This window comes from Ictidomys tridecemlineatus, chromosome 1 (assembly GCF_052094955.1).
Source record: "Ictidomys tridecemlineatus isolate mIctTri1 chromosome 1, mIctTri1.hap1, whole genome shotgun sequence".
Lineage (NCBI taxonomy): Eukaryota > Metazoa > Chordata > Mammalia > Rodentia > Sciuridae > Ictidomys > Ictidomys tridecemlineatus.
This window is the reverse complement of record NC_135477.1, coordinates 30,121,872-30,145,167: the sequence shown is the minus strand read 5'-3', so window position 1 is coordinate 30,145,167 and position 23,296 is coordinate 30,121,872. Positions and strand designations below refer to the sequence as shown.

Below are 23,296 nucleotides of genomic sequence, written 5' to 3'. Positions count from 1 at the left end.
CACCACAGCATCCAAATGTGGCTTCAACCATGCTTTTCTGAAGAGTAGTCCAGGTGAGGTTCAGAGAGGGAGGCTGGATAAAGATTCAATGACAGTCGCCGAGGGGTGGCAGACACCCCACTTGTGTGAGGTGATCTAAGCCTGGGCAAAGAGAAAAGAGAAGCAACCATTTGGGCCACCTGGACTGGTTCACCCACTAATCCTTCAACAGCAGGTATCTTGTTGTTTTTCTCACTGGTGTGTAAGTTCTCCACTGGGTCTCAAATTGATGAAAACAGAACAAAAATCCAGAAGTAAGTGGTATAAGAACCTTGACAGAAATGATATAATATAGTCCCAGGTCAGAACTGCCAAGGACTGGCCACGGGGACAGAGTGGGGATCCAGGTAATTGACCGGCTATGGCTGTGCAAGGAAGAGATGGACCACAATGTGTTGTTTTGTTTTTTTTTTTCAGAAAAAAATTATAAGAATTCTATGTGAAAAGTCATTTTGATTTTAAAAATAGTCTTTGGTATTTGAAAATAAAGCTGTCAAGCATTTCTAGCTGAAGAAGTGTGAGCTTCAAAGTGTTGGGGTGACATATTCCAAAAATCAATAATCAGTTGTTAAATTTCACAGCTCCATCATTCATTGAATAGTGGAGCTTTTTGTTGAAAAGTCCAGCTCAGAAATTCCTGAGTTTCCAGTGATCTCTCCCATGTCTCCTTTTCTCCCTTTCTTCCTTTGTCTAAAAAAGCCCTTGTAGCCACCCTCAATCTCATTCTCTAAAATCCTTTCCACGAAGTCCTGAATTTCATCTAATTATTAAGTCTGCCTAATCTTAGAGGCTTTCAGAAAGTGTTAGAATGGGGAGGGGAAAGGGTTATAGGTAAAGAGGCTGAAAACAGGAATATTTTTTTTTAATTAACAAATTAAAAGTCCTGGTAAATATGGGGCTTCTTTTCAGAGCAAAGCAATCTAGCCAGGCCCAGAGAGGAAGGTGAGCACAGCCAGGTGGTCAAAACACCCCTTCGATGAAAAGCTCTCTGTGGTCCAAGCATCCGGCAGAACCTCGCTGCCTTAGCTACAGTGCAGCAATGGATACATACGAGGTGGCTGAAGCAGGTACTTAGGCAGATGGTGGGCAGCAAGTTTCTTGTGCTGGCAGAAGATCCGAAGAGGCAACTGGGTGCCCCAGATGCCTGTTGCTAGGGACCCAGCCCCACTGTTCTAGTGACAGAGGAAACGGGTGTCTGGGGAGCAAACGGCTTTGTGCATGTGATGGGGCAAAGTTCCCAGGCTGGGGGCTCAGAAGGCACACTCAACACAAATGCACTCTATGGAGCAAAAATAAACCACAGGAAGTGCAAGTCCTCACTCTCAAACAGAATTTCTGTGCTCAGATATATAGACTTTAATTGGAGAGAAAAATAAAAATTACTGTAGGTGGAAATCTCTAGATAAGGAATCTATGGATCTCAAATCCTGGGTCAAATTGGACCCTTCTGGGCCACATGGGGTGGGAGAAGATCCCATCTTTTCTCACTGACCTTGGTTTCCTGATAAATGGTCTGTTTGGCGTGATGACCAAATGAGATGGTGGATGTCAGTGAGCTCTGATTAATTTAAAAAGTTAAACAAGTGTGAAACATGATTATTTTCTTGTTAATGGGTTGAACCCATTGAGGTGCACAGCAAAACCTTAAGGAGCGGGCTCTCTCTCTCTCCACTGTGAACTAGGTCGAATGATAGAAGCAAATCAAACAAAGACAGGAAGGAAACCCATCAAAATGTTGCAAGCGGTTATTTGGGGTGGGGTGGTTGAGGGTAGTAGGGAGAGATTATGGCTGTTTGTATTTTCTGTCTTTTCCAAATCTATTTGCAGTAAACATATGTTTTAAAAATGGAACTATCAAAGAAATGTGGTTTCTAAAAGAAAAGAGACTTCTCAACAGTGAAGGCTACGCCTTTCTTTCCTAGTGTATAAAATCCAAAGACAGAGGAGCTAAGAAAAAGAAAATGACATGCTCTGAGACTTACTCATACCCTCTTTGGCTTTCAAGAAGATTAAAATTGAGGGGAAAAAACCCTGGGCCTGAACACCTATAGTAGAAATGGTGCATCTTTATATATGGAATGTTCCATAGCTATTTCATTATCTCCACCGTGCAAGTATCACAATGGGGTGGGACTTCATTAATATTTAAGTCATACTGCAAAAGACATGCTGTTCAGTGCGCCTCGGGAAGCTGGTTCTTGAAACAAATCAGGGGAGATGTCAAGTACCTGGAGGCATGTTTTGCACACTGGTTAAAAAGATATAGAATTTTATTTCATGAATAGTATCCTAGATTTTAGAGCAATTTCACAGTCACCCTCTCCTCTAGGACAGGCTGGGGAAGGATCAGGATCTATGCTGGCCATGTTTCCTCCAGGTTTCTAAGAAAACCTTCTTCTGTCATCTGCTCTCCTCTACAAAAACATTGACTAAATTCCCCTCTGTGGCCTGACCCAAATCATTAAGGTGAGGCAGAGAGCTGTGATCAGGAAGGATGGCACTCCCTATTTATACCCACCTAGTGGCTTCACGCTTGCTACACTCCTTTTCTCAAACAGCTGGGAACCCCACCATATGACACCTGTGGGGCCCTCCGTAACTTACCCACAATGGACAGCAGAGTCCTCAATAAAAGCAAGATACAGCATCAGGCCATCATGAGTAAAGGGCTTCATTATACCCACCCTGTACAGTATTTGTCAGATTCTAGAGAAATAAAATAGTAGAAGACATAAGTCTTACAAGGAATGAGTTTTCCATCAGTCAGGGGAGTCCGGAATGGTACCTTGTTGTCAGCCAGAATTAAAATCATCATCATCATCATCATCATCATCATCATCATCTCATCATCTACCAGGTGTTCCAAGTGTTCCAGTGGGTAGAGTGTTTACCTCACATGCACAGGGCCCTGGGTTCAATCACCAGCAACACACACACACACACACACACACACACACACACAAATTCTGTCTACCTAGCTCTGTACTTTTAGCCTTCTTATATTGTTTTGGTTCACTTTTATCTAACGTGGCTGCTTGTACTTACCATGCATTCACTATGACATTTAAAACGTGGCTTCTGCCTCACTCATTGTCCCCAGATTAATGCCTCCTAAATCCTTGGGAATTACAAGATAGTAAAAAATCCATGTTTTTCTACATGGATGTTGGCAGAGACTCACCTTGACCAAGCTCTACCATGGCTTCTATCAGTTCAAGGCCACATCCCAGGGGTGGTCCCACTTTAAAGTGCCAGCAATGAGAAAGCTCTTGGATGCTCTTCTAGCCCACACCCTGCACAGGCACACACACCCTGCAGAAGTGTCCTTGAGCCCTCTCTTAGACAATTGCTGTAGAAAGCTGCATTTATAATCCCTTCCTTTGCCTCTTAGAGATTGGAATCTTCAGCCACTCAGAACTAGATTCAATCCCTTTGAAATGCAACATCAACATCAAGGAGATTAAACTCTCAACCCCAAATGCCGGAGGGTGAGGGTCTCCTACATGGAACCCTTACTTTAACTTGCCCCAGAGTTTCTTCTCCTCTAGTAAGCGACAGTTAATGAACTCCTTACTTACCCACTCATGTCTGCTAGTTTTCTATTTCCAGAACCTGATAAAAACTGTAGCATGGGTACTAACAGAACCTTTGCTGGTGTTGTTGTGATGTTTTATCTTGTTATGCTCGAATTTGGGACTCCCAAAAGACCAGACTCCAAGACTGATGTAAGCAGTGATAGACCCAGCCTGATTTTCTCTTAAAATTAGGAGCCATCTCGCCACAAAGCCATGAAAAGATAATTTTGGTCTTACTATAAATTACTGCAAATTCTGAACTTGCTTGGAATGCCTGCTCATGCCTTGAACTCATCCATACCTAGCTCTCTGACCAGATAGCAGCCCTCTCTGAAACTTTAGTGATGCCTCATCAATTTTGGCCTTCCCTGGCCAGATAACAACCATTTCTGAGGCTCTAATTGTTACTGCTGTTGAAGAATAACACCAGAGAAGCAAAGTCAGAGTGGAAAGTAGAGGCTTTATTAAAGGACAGCAGAAAAGACTTCTCCCTAGGAAGAAGGGGACCCAAGAGATGGAATCCGTGGAACTGTGGTTGTTTTCCCTTTTTATCTGGTTCCCCCTCCCCTTCCTGCCACATTCCTGTCCTTTGTTCTGTTAAGGGTGGGGCACAGGTGGGCCAAAGGAGTAACACGGGCAGGAAGGAATTTGAGTCAGCATCTTCAAGTTTGCTGGGAGCTGTGTCATTAACACGTCTTTGGGATGGGCTCTGGGCCTTGGGGACATTAACATTCCAAGAGTTGTTCTGCTTTTCCCAGAATTCATTCTCAACATGGCCTCCATTTTGGATCTTACTCGAAATTAGACCCGATTTACCTAACTACACTGACTTCCTAGCTTTAAATCTGGCTTCATAATGACCTTCATAAATTCTGATGTCGGAGCCAGCAAAAATATAAACTACCATTTGTGTTATGCTCCTCAGGGTTTTGTCATCTGTAACGCCCCCTTGTGTAACTTTCTGGGCTGTATAGCTGGGCTGCAAGAAAGATGTGGCTGCTGTCTTGTTCCCACGATTTTTGCTGGGAGAGGCAGCCCGGCCAGTCAAAATAATAAGCTTGCTTTAATTTGATTTTAATTGGAATCAGTGGTCTTTTCTTGCATCCTGGTCAAACAGCAGCAAAGAGGTGTTTATTGCAAGCTAGCTCCGTCCTCCGCGCACACAGCAACTGGTGACGCTGAGGGGCCCCAGAGCCCTGGGTTTGCAGCAGTTTTATACATTCTTTGGAGAAGGCAGGGACTTCACATACATCATAGCATCTCTTAGCAAATCATCACACACCGCAGGAAAATCATAAAGCAACTCTAAAACATGATTAGCACATTCACTGGCGGGAACAAGTTGGGTAGGGGTGATTGGTTACTACAAGAGGGGGATTCATTTGAACTGATTGGTTTAAGCCAAGAGGGTTGTTCGTGCTGAACTACATGGTTTCCCAACACCATAAACTACTGGGAGGGTCATCTGGCATCCCAAGTATTTCCCTGTCTCATGCTGATTGGTAGCTGCTAGGGGGTTGCAATGGGTCCCCACTTAGCCTGACTGAGTTAGGGACACCTGGTTCTGCAGATCTCTCCTGTTATTTGTATATAAACAACTCGGCAGGGTGGGAATGTGCCTAGGAGTGCTCTGTGGGTCTTTCCAAAGACAAAGGTCATGTCCCTTCCTTGGACAGGCTTTGCTCTGAGGTAGAGGCTGGTTTTTCACCTTACCCCTACACTTCTCTGCTACCAAGACCTTAGAAGACAGACTTGCTCGCTGGAGTGTGGGGGAGATGTGTAGGGGAGTCATTGTTGGAAGTCCTGGGTCTTTATCTCATCTAGCTATGCCTCCCTGCCTCCATGAGGCCACCAGTAGACCTCTTCCACGGAATCTAGACATTTCTTTTCTTTCTTTCTATTATTCATTTATTTATTTATTTTTATTTTTTTAGTTTTCCGCAGACACAACACCTTTGTTTGTATATGGTGCTGAGGATCGAACTCGGGCCGCACGCATGCCAGGCAAGCTCGCTACCACTTGAGCCACATCCCCAGCCCCTCTTTTCTTTCTTTTTTAATTTTTTTTTTACACATAATAGTCTTCAAGAAATATTTGCTCTGAGAATAATTTACCCAGTGAATATGAAACAGCCCGAAAAGCTTGTGTTACCAAGAGCAATTTTTGTAATTAAAAACATTTTCCCTATAATTATTAGGTTGCTAATAATTTTTCTTATTAGCAACCTAATACTTTTTATAATTTCCAGAGCACAGAATGTAATTTTTACCCTTGCTTGTTCAATTTACTTGTATTTCAAAATCCACAGATTTTAATGAAAAAGTCACACTCCCATTTAATGTGGGCCAAAAGATCAGAGCGAGATCCTCTCAATCATAAGGAGAGCAAGGTTAGAAATAGAAATCTGTCTTTACTGGTGCTAATAAGAGCCAGGGGTCAGACCAAACTAAACTGCTTTGATTTTTTTTTTTTTTTCAGTTTCAAGGATCCTGAAACAACTCAGAAATTGGCAGGAGGCTTTCAATAGCTCAGTTTAACTGTAAATGTCTAAAGTCATTGTTTACAAAATAAGTCCTACAGCAGATGGGAAGAATCAAGAATGACCTTCTTTATAACAGAGCAGTTATGAAGACAATAATAAAAGCAGGTGACCATCCATTAGGGCTGAGAGAGTCTGGATGGGCTGGAGGGTCTGTCTCCAAGAAGCCATGGCTGCCTCTTTGATCATGAAGGACATTTCTAATTATAGGGAAAGAGACAGGACCGACTAGGAAAGAAAGGCTGAAAGATGAGGGAAACTGGTATCTGAGAGGAAAATTCAGAACTAAGATTTATGAGCTAATTCCATGATCCGAGGATTTGGAGCACATGAAGGCCACATGTACAATTCTTGTAATAGATTTTGAATTTTCATGTAAAATTATATTCCTGACGTTTTTTTAGCTGATCCATAATAATTGTACTTCTCTATAGGGAAGAGTATAATAACTCAATACTGTACACAATGTGTAATGATTAAATCAGGTAATTATCATTTCCATGTCCTTGAGCTCCTCTCCTCTAGTTCTCCATGGAGTACCTGACAAGTCATTGTGACCTATACCTCCCAATAGGATAGAAGCTGGTGCCATGTTCTTGGACTCCCAGAACTGTGAGTTAAATAAACCTCTTTTCTTTACAAATTACCCAGCCTCCGATGTTTCGTTATGAAAATGGAAAACAGACAAACACAACAGGATGGCTAGAAGACTAGGCTAAGTTGCCACGACTGACCCAACCACTTTCACACGACTAAGCAGGAATTCAGACTTCTGTCTCAGAATAAAAAAAAATTAAAAAAAAAAACTGGGTATGTATCTCAGTGATAAATTGCCCCAGGTTCAACTCCTTGTGCAGTACATCAATACAACACAAAACTTGAGAGCAACCATATCTTAAAACCAATAATAATATCCATGAAAGCCATGATCGGTTATGCATGATTGAGTAAAATAGGTATAAATAAGCACATAAACATTATAAATATTCAACTGTGTACACCCTAAAATTACCTCAGTGCCTGCAGAGAAAGGAGTTAGAAAACATCACTGGGATCGAGCCCAAGAGTCAGTGTGGAGACGGGACCGTTGAGAGGGCTGGTGACTGCTTCACAGGACACAGTGGAGGCGATGGTGAGCGACTTCTTAAGCTGAGTTGTAAAAGGGCTCCTACCTGGAACACTCATTCCGGGATGTCAGAGCCCTGTGTAAAGAAGTCTGAGTTCCTGCTGAAATAGCCACGTGAACGTGCTTGGGTCCAGAGTGGCAACAGGCTTGCCCTCTAGCCATCCTTGCTGTGTTGGTTTGTTTTTCATTGGGATAACAAAATGCCCAAAGCTGAGTAATTGGTTAAGGTCCCATGAAATCACATTAATTCCTTCAGGGGGCAGGGCTCTAGTGACTTCATCACCTCCCACTAGGTCCCACTCTGAAAGGTTCCTTCACCTCCCACATCGTCACACTCGGAGCGAGATTCTAACACATGGACCCTTGGGGGACAGACTCCACCATGTCTAAACCACAGCTCTTGTCAAGTGAAACCATGCGGAACGTCAGCACCATCAAGCAGTCGATGCCTGCCGGAAGTCCTGACCCCAACTTGAGAGATGCCGTGAAATGGTTGCTTTTCCAACCATGACATTTGGGGATCATTGGTATTCAGTGAGAGAAAACTAGACCGGCTGTATCACCATCACCCGTGGAGCTTGTCAAAATGCATATCAGCAGTCCCAGATGAGGTTTAGGGAGTTTAAATTCTGGTCATGGGGCCCGGGAATCTGAATTTTACCCTAGCTCCCAGGGTGTCTCTGGTAGACATTAGGGTTTGAGAGACATTCCTTTAGAGCTATTGATCACCTCATGTGTTTATTTATTCTATCTACTGACCATGACTCTGAGTCTGGTCCTTGTCCTGCACTGAGATTTAGGCTGTCCCTGACACAACCCTGTCCCTGACACACAGTAAACAGGAACAACAGCACCAGGACACGAGGCTGGGAACTCTCTTTCAGCTATATACCATAACTCACGGAGGAAGCCACTACCCTACCTTCAGGGACGCCAAGGACCCAGCCAGGCACGTGACAGCTAATCACTAGCTGGAAGAGGTGACCCTGAATCTTCGGCCCTGTACAAAGCAGAGGAACAAATCCCAGGTCAGAACTGCTATAATTGGTTCAAGGTCACCCAAACTTAGTTCAAGACATTAGCAATTAATGGGTCATGACCAAGAAATTAGGTGAGAACTGAGTTCACTGCAACTTCAGGAGTAGCCACCTCAGAGGCACCTTGGGGTCTTTGGGAGAGGTTGAGGGCAGCTGCCTGAGGGTCCAACCAAAGTTCTGTCATTTTTCAGGCCTCCAGGGGCCTGGCAGCAACTACCTCAGTCTTATCCCGAATTTATATGCCTTTTAAAATGATATCCATGTATATATTTCCCCGTAAGCAAAAAAGTGATGGTAGATAGTTCATGATGGAAATTGCAAAGTACAGAAAAGTATGTCAAAGAAACAAAACCTCCGTCAGGGTCTAACCACAGTCTCAAAATGTTAAGAGGTTGCCGAGGTCAGGCACACCTGCGCGTGTCCTGGCCTCACATAACCTCTCCAGTCTTAATGTAACGTCTTCTCATCTGAACTGACATAGTCCACCTCACACGGCTTGTGTGAGGGTTAAGTAAGGATGTGTGTGGGTGTGTGTGTGTGTGCACACATGCAGTTGTTATCATTTCTGCCAATAGTTTGGGGTATTTTTTCAGCTTTTTTGGTACATATCAGTATTTATTGATCATTGTTTGATAGCAGCTGCCCCCTCCCCTACATCCGGGCATTCCAAATGTCCCTGGCAGAGGCAAGACTATGTCCAGAGGACTCAGGTGAAGAGACAGAGTGAAGCTGGACTGGGAGAGTGGATGGTAAGGAGGGTATTGTTTGGAAAATGAGGCCCAGAGCTCCTTCTCTGCACACTCTCAGAGAATTAGGCAAAACCCAGAGCCCAGAGCGCCTGGCAACCTCCCTATAGATCCTCCATCCTGGTGTGTAGCTATGGCAACTGTCTTTCAGATTCTCTGGGACAGTTCTACACGGCCAGCTATCTAACTGTGGTCCAGACAGAGGCAGCAACGGGCAATTGCATCTAAAAGTGAAACACAAGAAGTGTTATTCCACTGACATTTCTGCCTTTCAGAGGAAACCAGTCTTCTTATTTTGACAACAGCCGTTCAGAGATTATTCCTTCTGCAAAAGGGAGGGAAGAGAGCAGCTCCCGCCACTGCCCTGGATCGAGTGCAGCTCACAGATGGGCAGCTCACAGGCTTTGGATTAAAGCAGATTTAGGAGCAAATCCCTGCTCCACCAATTACTGGCAGGGTGAAATTTTCAATGTGTCCAAGGTTTCCTCTTCTCATTTTCAAATGGGGATGGTAATGCCTGTCTCATAGCTGTGCTCATAATTAAGTGAGGAACATATGAAATATGCCAAAATATGCAGTATCTGACACAAAATAATTCTCCAATATTATTGATATTTTCAATTTTGGAGATCACAGAGTAGAAAGGAATCCAAGTGTCAGCAAAAAGACAAAAAGATGCAGGAACATGGCATAAGAAGTTATCAGTAGAACACAGTCGAAGGGACATGTCTCCTGGTAGCTGTTAAGAGAGGGCTCAGGACCAGAAGTAACGAGTGCAAGTCAGAGATGGACCAGGGAACATGATGACAACCCTGATCACACACTGTAGCCCAGATCCACATGGTCTTGTAAAGAGGGTCGGCCAAACTAAGGAGCACGAGAAGATGGTCGACAAAGGCTGGGCCAGAACAGAGACTATCACTGAAATTCATATTTCATTAATTATTTGTGGTAAAGGACTGTTATACAAATTTGTTTCAGACCAATGTTTTCATTTTTAAAAAAATACTGTAGCAATGTCAAATTACTATCAAAGTTTCTAATTGCCAACTTAAAATTTTTGCTCTTGTTGAGAACCAGTTTCAACTCTGTGTAACACTGGCTTAAGAGGTCTTGTTTGCTTTTTTTTTTTTGTGTGTGTGTGTGTGTGTGCTTATGATTGTTGTTTTTGATTCGTTTTGTTTGCTAGTTGCATAATGAGCGGGAATTGTAATTTTAAAATCAGTCTTTCTTCATAATGATGTAGAGCCCATCATCCACTCATTTGCTTATAAGAAGCGAATGTGGTTCTCATCTAATGGCATGAGCTTGGACATGGCCACACTGTCCAGGAAATCCCAGGAGGACAGCGGGGTTGGTGGTAAGAGAGATGGTGAGGCTCTGAATTTTGGAGACTTCATCTCAGCACACCTTTCCCCCTGATTTTAGGCAAAACCCTATCAGAAGAATAAATATTCATATCTATTACAATAATATTATAATCAATAAGAATATGTAATAGATATTATATTAACATAATATAATAACAAAAATGCATTTCTCTAAAGGGCAGAAATAGAGATGTACTAACTGTTGTAGGGACAAAGGAGGCAAAGCACCGAAGATAGCAGGAAACAGTTTTATTTGGCTACAGCCAGGTTCAGAGGGCAGAGCTTTTGCTGTAATCAATCAATCCCCTGAACCCCGAGTTCGGGAGTTTCAGAGTTTTATACCCAGGGTGTAAGGGGAGGGGCTCAGAAGTTTACAATCTGTAAAAGTTCACATAAAAGCAGCTTTTTCTTTCACTGTTCTGGGCATGTTAACCCTTCAAGGACAACACCTGAGAAGGGCAGAGCTTCTTCTCCCCTTACTTTCCTCCCCCTGCCAGCTGTTACCATGGAGCCCATTTGTAACTTATCTGAAAAATGTAGACATCTCTGTGAAGCCCAGCTCAAGGCCAGAGGCCTTGTTTGCACAGTTCTACAAAGTACTATACTGGATATGTTTGTGAAAAACTAGTAAGGAGGTGTCTAGCACCTGGAGTGCTAGTATCTTCTCGGCCAGTGGCCAAGTAAACAGGGCAACACGAAAATACGAAGTTTATCTACATTGGACTCTTTTGCTAACAGTCCTAAAATCAGCCACAGTGAATAGGGCTTTTCTGTGGAGAAAGGGGGTGCCACTTCAGTTCTACTCACTAAGCAGCTCCCCAAGCATCACCCACCCATCACTCTCCCTTCCAGAGCATTGAGTGCACCAGATTCGTCCTTTAGAAATGACACCACGGTGCTGATGTTCTGCTCACAAAAGCCTTCATGGCTTCATAAGACCCTGTGTAAAGTCACGCCCCCTCTCTCAGCCACTTCTACAACTATCTCCCAGCCTAACCTCTCCACTCCAGCCCAGGCCATTTCTTCTGTGCCCCTCTGACTTCTCGACCCTTTTTCTTCCAGGAGAACCCAAAGCTCTGCCTTCTGGCTGCCTTATTTCTTCTCATTCATTAGGACCAGACACAAATCCACCTGCAAAGCCATGTGCTTCCCCAGCTCCCTCTGAGCTCTCCCTTCTCTAACACCACTTGCAGATCTTGTCCCTGCCTCGGGTCTCCTCACAGCCTGCATCACTATCCATCTTTCATGTGAGACATGATACCAAAAACTTCCCTGTTCCTCTTTCGTGCCCTTTGTCCCACCACCACCACAAGGAATCTAAGACTGTGCCTGTAACCACAAACCCCCAAATACCCAATGGACTGAAGATTCAGTCAAATAGAAGGAGAAGGAGAAGAGAGAGTCAAGGAAGAGAAATAGGATAAGGAAGAGAAAATAATTTTGTTTTTCTCTTGAATGCCTGGTTTGCCTTCACCATTTCCCAGATTTATAGACAATTTGAAAGGAAAGGGCCTTAAAAATCATAGGGCCCAATGATGTGATGCTAACTATGAAGACTTGTTGAAAACTAGACACAACTGCCCTAAGTCAATCAAAAAGTATACCATTTAAGAGCTGTGTGACCTTCAAGATGTCATTTCACATCATTGTTCTTCAGTTTTCTGTCTTTGAAGTGTGAATAATATAAAAATTACTTGTGGAGCTATGTGAATATTAAGTGAGATGATGTATGTGGAGCACTTGGACAGAGTCTGAACCATGGAAAACGTCCAGTCATTGTTAGGGAAGAAAGCCCTGGGCTGGGGTTGTGGCTCAGAGGTAGACCGCTCGCCTACCATGTGTGAGGCCCTGGGTTTGATCCTCAGCACCACATGAAAATAAAATTAAGACATTGTGCCCACCTATAAGTAAAAAATAAATATTTTTTTAAAAAAGAGAGAGAGAGAGCCCTGCCTGGATGACATCACAAGAGTGTACTTCAAGACATACAAAGCAAAATTTACCCAGAGTTGGTCACAATCTATCAATGGATTGTGAAAGCAATTTATGGGGAATGTTGCTGTGGCTTGAATGTTTGGGTTCTCCCAAAATTTGTATTTTAATCCCCCAAGGTGATGCTATGAGGTGGGACTTTTGGAAAGTGATTAGATCATGAAGGTTGTCCCACCAGTCAAGGGGATTGATGCCCTGAGAGGCTCCAGAAAGCTGTCTTCCCCTTTAACCATAAGAAGATACCTGTTAGGTGCCATTTATAAGGAATGGTCCCTCACAAGATACCAAATAAGCCAGCACCTTGATCTTGGACTTCCCAGTTCCAAATAAGCTGGCACCTTGATCTTGGACTTCCCAGTTCTAAAACTATGAGAAATACTTTCTGTTGTTTATAAACTAGCCCCACTTAAGGTATTTTGTTATAGCAGTTCAAATGGACTAAGTCAGGTAAGCATACCTACATCTGTGTCTATTTCTACTTGAATTTTGGGTCATGATATAAAATGTATTTATTACTGTGGATCACTGTTAAACAAGTTGGAAAGCCACTATATTAAAATGTTCTACAAATACAATTGAAGTGGCACACCAAACCACATGTAGAGTGCAAGATGTCACCTTAAGAAAAATTTCATCTTCCATCTTACTTGGACCTTGGTTTTTCCATTGACACCACAGTCTTGTTAATATTGCCTTAATTTTTCTTGCATCTGACATGTGACACATATCCCCTGGTTGCTTCACTAATTAAAATAGAGAGGATTCCTTACACAGAGGACCGAATTCTTTGGGCCTAGGGTCTGGTCTAGTGGGCGTCTTTCTCCATCAGATGGAACGTGTGGAAACCTCAAGGACAGAGGAGAGCTTCTGGCTTTCAAATCTACTTAAGCCAATAACTTTCTCTTGCATTTTTCCAGTGATTCTGTCACCCACATTGTAGCAGAGAACAATTCCGGTCCCGATGTCCTGGAGTGGCTTCAGGTACAGAACATCAAAGCCAGCTCGCAGCTGGAGCTGCTGGACATCTCCTGGCTGATAGAGTGCATGGGGGCAGGGAGACCAGTGGAGACAACAGGGAAACACCAGCTTGTTGTGAGTGTCCTGGCTGTGATTGTCATTGCTCTTTGCTTGGCAGACGAACAACATGGGCTTTAGAATCAATGGATCTGGGTTAAATCCTAGTTCCCGGTTTACTTCCTATGTGACCTTCGCTTTGCTGGGCTTCAGTTTTCTCCTTTGTGATACAACATGAATGCCACCTAATGACAGGGCACAAAGATTAGATAACATGCACGGACAGTCCTTCCAGGGCCTGATAGCAAGTACAGGCACTGAGTACATGGAGGCTATTTTTATGAACACATTTATACACAAATATTTCAAAAATATGTAAGCCTAGATATTCTGAAAGCCAGAAAAATAAGACTTTTTTTTTCCTTATTGTGATCATTAAGGAAGAAAAGTCAAGTTTAGCTCTCAATGCCAAAATCTTGAGCATTAGTGCCATAACTTGGGGGAAGAGGGCTTGGACCATAACAACATAAGTTCACAGAAAAGAAAAATGATAATTTATTGGAGATCCTTTTTCATGTTTTTTTTTCCTGATTTCCAAAAAATACATGTTAAGGATAGCAGATTTAAACATTAGAGATGTATGTAACTTGGAATTTGAGGCTCCTATAATTCTATCCATCAAACTGCCTTCAATTTGTTCCCTCATATATACCTGGCTATTAATTGTTGCTTAACATGGACCTTATGCTTTTGTTCAGGTGAGAAGAGACAGCCCAGACCACTCCAACTCAGACCCTCAGAGGATCCCACCACCTGCTATGCAAACAATCTCTCAGTATGCATGTCAAAGAAGAACAACTTTAAACAATTGCAATAGAGTATTCACGGTAAGAGGGCTTTGCCAATGAAGGGCTTGCTGTACCTTTCGGTGGGTCTCCAAGTTAAATTATGGGAGTTGTTTTTGAAATCTGAAAAAGGTTTCTCCACACACACACACACACACACCCCTCTAGCCTGATCTCTGGTTCATCATCTGTCAAGAATGGTCTCCTCTCTTGGAAAAATACATCTGGATAATATTATGTAGAGATTCCTATTTATTGAGAGTTGTCATTAATAGAAACAATACTTGCAAAAAGAGATATTCTAAAAAGATGAAATAATGTAATTAGTGCAAAACAGAGCAAAAGCAAATTACCCAGCAACAATGCATCCATAGCCTTTGCTAGAAGCCAAAAGACTGAGTCCACAGACCTGGATTCCAGCTGAATGTTAATTGGCCTGGGCAAATCCATTGCCCTGAGCCTCAGCTTCCTCATCCTGACAATAAGAACTCAGCTGGATCATCTCTGAAGCCCTGCCCCACCCTGAAGTGTCTCAAATGACCCTAGCAAGTCCTCAACTGCTAGCCTAGTGGTCAATGGTTGCCTGAATAAAACATGCCATACGATATCAAACATAGAGTTGCTCATTTCTAGACCTCCAGTCTCATATCTGCCAGGAAGACCAGGACATTGCAGCTCCTGGGCCCTCTCAGCGTGATGTCACACACAGCAGGTGCTTCCTCTTCTCCTAGCAGTGCAAACTGCCCCACCTTAGATAACCCTGGGGGGGGGGGTCAGTGTGACCAATGAGTGCACCCACTTACTTATCAAGCCTATGTTAAGTGCCAGCTGTGTACACACTAAGAGACAAATGCCCGGTGGTCATAGCAGAACCCTTGCCACAGGCTGTGGGAACCAGGGAAGAATCATGCCAAGTCATGGCCAGTGGGATGTGGTGAGCTAAATCTTTCCTGAGCACCTAACGGCAGCAAACTCAGTTTCCTCACCATGCACGCGACACCTGTCTTTTCTGTTCAACTCCATGCGATCCCACGGGGAGGATACAAAGGTACTGGAGGCCTGCTCCCCACCGTGGAGGAATGCCATCAGATGGCATTCTACTATGTAAAGGAGAGATAACCCGAGGCGTTTGCAAGTGAACACTGGCTCGGGGCTCAGAAACAGAACTTTTGTTTATGTGGTTTTATTCTTCAGGATGCTTTTGACGTCTTAGCTGAAAATTATGAGCTTAGAGAAAATGAAGGCTGTTCTGTGGTATTTATGAGAGCCGCTTCTGTGCTGAAATCTCTGCCATTCACCATCAGCAGCATGAAGGACCTGGAGGGAATTCCCTGCCTGGAGGGCAAGGTGAAGAGCATCATCGAGGTAAGGGTGAAGGGAAGTTTGTCTCAGCTCTTAATAGGAGAGTAGAGATGGAGACCGAGAGGATTATGAATATCCGATCTACATAATTGAAAGGAAAATCTGTCATCTCTCTCCATCTCAACGTGTATCTATTCATGTGTTTATATAGGAAAAAAGATAGATGCATACACATGTATGATTTGTACTCAAGATTATCCCAATGGGAGCTATCTGGGGCCAGCTAGTGGAAAAAGAAGAGCTCCCCCATGTTGTTATTACTTGCAGTGAAAGACTCAAGGAAACAGGAAGCTCACCAGCAGGAGATTGGTCTGACTCCGACAGGCTGTGTGGACAGCTCAGTTCCACTCAGGGTTGATCCCCTCCACAACAGTGGTCGGCATGACATGTGGAGACCCTGATTCTACAGGTCTACCTGTGTGATCTAGAAAGACAGCCACTGTTTCTGTATTTAGCAACGTGTAAGGTTCCTCCGGAAGGCAAGTGGGTGATCCAGTGGTAGCTTCAGTGTAGTCAAGTACATTCATAATACAAGGAAAATATCCCAAGTTTACTTAGAGGTGGGGACGCCAAGGGCATTGAATGGGCTTGAACAAGGACTGGCTTTTTTCAGTGGGTCCTAAATTAACCTGCACAATAGAAAAGTTCTCCTATTTTAGCAAGTCGATAGCCATTAAAAAGAAAATTATCACAAATCTGTGGGCATACGTTTGTCAATAAACATTTTGGTTTGGGTTCTGTAGATTTGAACCTAGTACTTCTCTATCCTTGTCCTTGAGGATCATAAAGAGGTCTTTGGATACATGATGAGCTAGGATTTTGGATTACAGGAAAATCCTTGTTTTCTCTAGATTAGCAGGGAAACATTCTACAGCAATGGGTGTGCATGTCATGAGGAATCAAGCCACTCGATCTGTAAATGTGAGAGTCTTGGATTGTGATTGTCCAGTGTCACAAATTTAAAATACTTTTCCAATTGTCCATAGGAAATCATTGAAGATGGAGAAAGTTCTGAAGTTAAAGCTGTCTTAAATGATGAACGCTATAAATCCTTCAAAGTAAGTGATGTTACATGTTTATTGAAAATGGTTTTACAATTAATCTTCTTGCTTATTCTGGTTGGTTTTATTAGTCAGTTCAGGCTGCCAAAATAAAATGCCATCGATTGGGTAGCTTAAACAATAGAAATGTATTTTCTCCCAGTTCTGGATTCTGAATGCACTAAATCAAAGTATCAGAGTGGTCGGATTCTGTTAAGAGCTCTTTTTCTGGCTTGCACATGGCAGCCTTCTTGCTGTGTATTCTCATGGCTGAGAAAGAGGTGATCAAACTCTTTGAAGTCTTATAAGAGCACAAATCCCATCATGAGAATCCAGCCTCATGACCTCATCTAAGCTTAATTACCTCCAAAATGCCCATGTCCAAACACCATGATGGTGGTTTTAGGGCTTCAGCATATAAATTTGAGTGAGGGTGGTGATTTTGTCCTTAGCAGATTTCTAGAAAAAAGATGCCTAAATAAATATGGGTGTTCCAGCATATCACCATGCGATGATGATATGCCAATTACCTTTCTTTCCATGAATCTCTCACTTGTGGCTACAAATGTCATAAGGACACAAAGACCAAGCAGACCGAACAAAGTGCTCTTGCGGAGCACAGCTGTATCTGAAAAGCTCCTTGCTGCATCCTCATTTACTCAGAAGCAGGGCTTACATCTAGTCTGCCCTAGAGTTGCAGGTAGACTGACTTCAGCCAGTCCCTTCTGTTCAGAAATGGTGCACAGGCCTAAAGTGTGGCCGTGAGCAGGAGCCCAGGTCTGGAGTACAGATAGACCAGAGTTTAATCTGGGTTCTACCTCTTAGCACCCGTGTGATGGGGAGAATTTATATAACCTCCATGAGCATCCCTCTTTCAAATGCGGAGGTAGATGTGCACAGCAGCATTGCCTGCATGAGACTCTCAGCAAAAGTGGGCGCTCCGTAGGGGTATTTTCTCACTAACAGCACAGACGATCTGTCTGATTACATGCAAACCAGGCCTGCCTCTCACTGCTCAGCTGGAACAAAAATCCACTAAAAAATTACCATTGCCTGTCTGGTTGGAATATTCCATAGACAGTGGGTAGCAGTTCTGATCCGTTACCTGAGATCTTGAAAAGTACCACTTCATTGTCATAGTGATTATTTTAGAAACTAATGGCTTGGCTTTCCCTCCCCTTTTAGCTCTTCACTTCTGTTTTTGGAGTGGGATTGAAGACATCTGAGAAATGGTTCAGAATGGGTTTCAGAACTCTGAGCAAAATAAGATCTGACAAAAGCCTGAAATTGACACACATGCAGAAAGCAGGTAATGGTCTCTCCTAAACCTCGGGGTTCTCTGGGATGGTCAGGTTTGGTAGAGATCGTAGCCAGTTGCACTTTGATGCCCGTGAGGGTGAGCCGCAACAGTTTCTGGTATCTGTTGATGTTTGAAACCAAGTCTTGGCTCCAGCACCATCCAACTGCGTGATCTCAAACAAGTTAGTTAAAACCTTCAGGCCTTGGTGACCTCATTGATGAAAGGGAGGCAAGGTTGACAGTTAACAGGGAAATGCAGGCAGAGCCCTGCACTGAGTGCTGGCACCAAGCAGAGGCACTCTTCCTGTGGCTGCTGTCATTTCTTCATCAGATGTCAACCTGGTTCTCACAGACTCCCTTTAACACCGGGGTCCTGGCTTTCCCTGAGTAAGAGACATGGGTGTGGCATTAAGGACAGAAGATGTCAACACATAGGATTGGAGAGAAAGGAATACTTAGAAACTAGAGTCATTGCCACAGTGTGGTTCACAACTGTGGATCTGCCTTACAAATTGGAAAACAGAAGGCAAATGGTGGAAATCCAGAAAAGGGGTTGATCTTCCCAACCAGGACCCGTTACCTGAGAAGAGAAGACATGAGCTCTGTAACCATCACCTCCAAGCCTGGCAGGGCCTCCCAGGGCTCAAGGTGCCTTGGCTGCTTCCATGTATGGAAGGTTCTGATGTATTTTTCAAAAATGAAAAAAATGTCGATTCTGGGTCAAAAATGTGTTGTCTGCTTTAAATGTGTATTTTTAATATGAAATTCCATATAGAAAATATCATGCCATATTAATAGAAATACAATGTAATTGTGGTTCCAAAGGTAGCCACAGTCACAGTCCCCAGCACTATGGCCTCTGGAGTTACGGAAAGTGATGACATCATCAACATTTTACTGATATAATAGTAAGGGACCAGAGGATACCAAGGAAAAAAGAAAGCAAACAGCTATTTTCTGCTTAAATCATGACAACAAAGAATAAAACTAGAAGCAATGATCGAGGAAGCAAACCAAACCTTGGTGGGTCCCAAGAACATCCCTACTCATCTTTTGGAAATGTGCTAATTCCTTAAAGATTGCTAACAAGCATTATACAATGTCACATAGGAGATAAAAGAATCTAAGAAAAAAAGACCCTGTATTTATATTCTGGGCTCCAGAAAGTACACATTTAAAAGGTTTGATTTATATCATCTCTAGAGATGTCATTAAAAATAAATTTACATAGGTATTAAATGTAAGTGGCAAGTTGATGGTTTGGAATGGCAGTAAGGACCCTCAATGCTTAAAATCACCTAGATGGAACCCCTGTGAAAGGACATCAAGTGCCAGTAAGATCTAAGGATCTTCTAGTTCCCTAGGTTTGTAAACTGGATTTTTCTTTTTCTAGTTGGGCTCTTCCGACATAGTGCATGAAATAGCTATTCATTTAATCAGTGTCTGTCCTTTGACTGTTTAATACTGTTAGTTCTATGTAGAAATCAGGGAATACCCTCTCATCATATTTACTAGAAAAACAAAATCTTGCTTTTGTGCGTCCCCTGGAACAGTGCTCCAGTGCCTGGAATTGTCAATGGGAATTGCTTAGGATTCTGCAAAGGGGAAGCTAATACACACTGAGAGTCATTTCCCAAAGGCGGCCCCAGGAGAGAAGAATTTTGTAGATTCTGCTTGGCAATCAGCCTTTGGAGCAAGACTTTTGTTGGTCTCAATGTGTGATAAATGGGTCAGATGAAAAACCTGGTTCTCTTTAACTTATAATTGCACCTGACTACAGTTCTCTGAGACTTGAGTATTCCCATGCTACATTTGTCTCAAAAAGTCAGTTTCTGAAATATGACAGCACATATATAACATGACACAGTGTGATTAGTTTCTTGCCACACCGAAAAGGAAACCCAACTAAATTGTTTTCATGGATGTCACCAAGTTATCATAGTACCTGCATCTTCATTCTTGATACCTGCATGCTCTTGAAATCATTGCTAATTATAACTTTTGGTTCACATACAATAAGCACAGGAGTTTTATGATTACCAAATGAGTTGCACTTTGTGTATTAGTCATGATGGCACTCTCTGTATGATAGCCAATTGAAGTATTGCTTTTTAGATCAAACTCCCCATATACTTTTTCTCCTTTTATTTTAAAAAGCCACCTTTTTATAAAAAGGTGGCTTTTTAAAATAAAAGGAGAAAAAGTATAAGTTGTGGTACCAAGAAAGTACTCCCATAAGCTAAGTGGCCCCATAGGTTTGGCATGGTATTGGACAGTGTATAGGTACGTTAGTATGAGAGTCATTTCTTTTGGGTCCCCCCAACACATTTTTGCAAGTTTCCTCTTAAAGTGAGCTTTTTCATCACTGTAATTGAAAGATCTGCAAAGAACAAGGTAGAGGAGGAAAAGTCTATTTGAGGCTCATGGTTTCAGAGGTCTCAGTCCATGGATGACAGATTTCATTGCTATGGGCAGAAGGTGAGGCAGAACATCATGGTGGAAGGGTGTGGTGGAGGAAAGTAGCTTAAGAGATAGCAATAAGGAAGCAGGGACACATTATAAACTCCAAAAGCCACTCCCCGCTTGCCTACAATTACCACCCAGTTAATCCATATCAACAGACTAATCCATTGATTAGGTCACACCTCACAATCCAACCATTCCACCTACCAACAATTCTTGCATTGTCTCACATACGAGCTTCTGGGGGACACCTCATATCTACACCATAACATGCCCCATTTAGAGATAACAGGGAAGACTGAGAACTTTGTGAACAGGATGTTCAAGCCAAATGACCTCCATGCCACCTCCCTCCCTCATTCCTGGGGTGAGAAACAAGGACCAACAGATTTGCTTGTTGTCCTTTCTGAGTGTTTTAGTGGTGGGTAAACCTGCAAGGAAGTAGACCCAAATTTGTCAAAAGAAAAAACTGCCCATGCAGGGTTTGCAGATAGGAAATGGGCTGCCTCTGGAGGTGTCAGTGCCCTGTTATTAGAGAGATGCAGCAGAGTTTGGATGGTCCTCTCTTGGGGACCTTGATTAGAAGAAGAGCAGTGCCTCATACTGAATGAAGCATAATTAGATGTCACTCAGGCCCACTGAGTCTCCCCTGCAATCTTCCTCCCAATCCTTGGAGATAAGCCTCCATGTCTCCCTGCCTTCCTCCTCTGGGAAAAGCCCAGTCATTAGCTCTTCATCCGACATTGACCTTTCATTTGTTTATGCACCAAAGAAGCAACAATCCAAATGCCTCGGATGCTTTTCACCTTGGTGCAAAAACAAATCTACCCTCTTCCCAGTTCTCAACTTTCACTTTTTAAGTTGATTCATTCTCTTCCATCCTAAATCATCCCATCCCGAATCCTCATGCATTACTTTTCTTATGGATCAAGAAGCCTGGATCTTCATTAGGACCTCAGACTGGAATGGTCTGGATTCCCAAGGGAATCCTTCTAGTAAGGACAATGTAAGTCTCTCAATCAGACACCAAGGAGTCATTGCCACCTGGACAATCCACAACCAGGTGAATTGTATGGCTTATTCTGTCTCCATGGAAACAGAGTGATGCCCGTGGCCATGAAGCTCCATCTGGGGGCAGAATCTCCTCCACAGAGGTAGGTTTTTTTGTATGCACCTCACTCTCTCCACTGACCTGTCAAATGACCTCTCAGGATTCCTCTATTATGAAGACCTCGTCAGCTGTGTGACCAGGGCAGAGGCAGAGGCAGTCAGTGTGCTGGTTAAGGAGGCCGTCTGGGCATTTCTTCCGGATGCCTTCGTCACCATGACAGGAGGGTTCCGGAGGTAACTCTCGCTCTGCTTTGCTTCTCCTGCTCTAGTACCCTCAATGGCTCCCTATCACATACAGGCTTCCGAAACAACACAGAATACATTTGTGGTCTGCTTCTGGCTTCCCTCTGCAGCTTGTGTCCTGCCCTCAGAGTTCATTGTAGCATCCCCAAAGGGCTTAAAATTCCCTGCACATACAGAGCTGTTTCTTGCCTCTCAGACATCACTCAGTTGGAATTTTCTCCCTCAATTGCCATTCCTCAAATTGTCACGTGGCTGACTTTAGCCTGTAAGACTCAATTTTGATGTCACCTCCTACAGAAGACCTTCCTTCACTCCCTCCTCCTCCAGGCTGGGTTAGGGACCTCTCTTCAGTGCTCCCTAGACACCCTCCAACCACTTGTTGCACACATTTTTGGTAATCCATCCCAATGTCTACCCCCCACTAAGCATTAGAGCTATTAGAGCTTAGCTCTCATGAGACCAGTGCATGATGCCCAGCATGAAGTAAATGCTCCAGAAATCTTGTTTGGGTCACAAATAAAAGAGTGAATAGATTCTTCACAGAAGTGTGTGCAGGGGTTGACTATTAAGGCATCTGTTTCATAAAGGATTCTTCCCTCCAACCTCTGATCTTTTTACCCGGTGACTATTGCCCATTCTGACAAGCCAAGTTTGGGACAAAGGAAATAGTGAGAAAAAAATGAATCTAAAAAAAAATTCCCTTAATTTATGTCTTGATTCTAAGAGTGCTACCTTATAGTGCATGAACATCCTTCTTCTGTTTGCTTATTGTCATGCCGTATGTGTGTGTGTGTGTGTGTGTGTGTGTGTGCTTGTGTATGTGTGTATCTGTCTGTCCGTCTATGTGTTTTGCAGATAAAAGTGAACAAGTAGAAGGAATAATCTTCTTGTTACTTTTTGCCCCCCCTCGACCCCCCATCATCCTATGTGTACTATCTATGGCTTTTTTTTTCCTGTATCATAAATTTATTTTGCAAGGAATAGAGTTGTACAGTCAAGGATAATTTGCTTTTAAAAATGTCACAAGCATTTTGTGTTACAAACCTTGGCCTTTGGGCATAGAAACAAATAGAGTTTTTTAACAACTGAGAGCTAAAAATCTAATTATTTCCATTTTATACCATTTTTTTAATTAGGGGTAAGAATATTGGACACGATGTAGATTTTTTAATTACCAGCGCAGAAGCAACAGAGGAAGAAGAACAACAACTATTGCATAAAGTGACAAACTTTTGGGAAAAGAAGGTAAGGAGAGATGCTAAAAATAGACCTGTATCCACTCGAGCATCATATTAACATGTTGAATTTTATAAATTATTTACCTCATAATAGTGTGATGACCATCTAATCAATTCTCAATTATTAGTAAGACATTGTCCCAAACCACATGACCCACAATGAGATTTACCTGCTGTGTGTCCTAGAGACCCTGTTATGAACAGGTACCTCGTGTATTTACACTCACCCTGTCACCGGAGGGGCCTCTGCGGCCACA

General features: G+C 43.0%; 1 protein-coding gene across 9 annotated transcripts in view; it reads left to right on the top strand.

The window, feature by feature from the left end:
* Positions 1 to 23,296, top strand: part of Dntt (DNA nucleotidylexotransferase) — a 193,361-nt gene that overhangs the window by 157,810 nt on the left and 12,255 nt on the right. For all 9 annotated transcript variants that reach the window (XM_078034178.1, XM_078034156.1, XM_078034224.1 and 6 more), the window contains 7 exons: positions 13,343 to 13,517; positions 14,198 to 14,326; positions 15,479 to 15,649; positions 16,633 to 16,704; positions 17,872 to 17,995; positions 21,660 to 21,792; positions 22,938 to 23,046. In XM_078034178.1, coding sequence (XP_077890304.1) covers positions 13,343 to 13,517; positions 14,198 to 14,326; positions 15,479 to 15,649; positions 16,633 to 16,704; positions 17,872 to 17,995; positions 21,660 to 21,792; positions 22,938 to 23,046 — 913 coding nt within the window. The remainder of the gene's footprint in view (positions 1 to 13,342; positions 13,518 to 14,197; positions 14,327 to 15,478; positions 15,650 to 16,632; positions 16,705 to 17,871; positions 17,996 to 21,659; positions 21,793 to 22,937; positions 23,047 to 23,296) is intronic.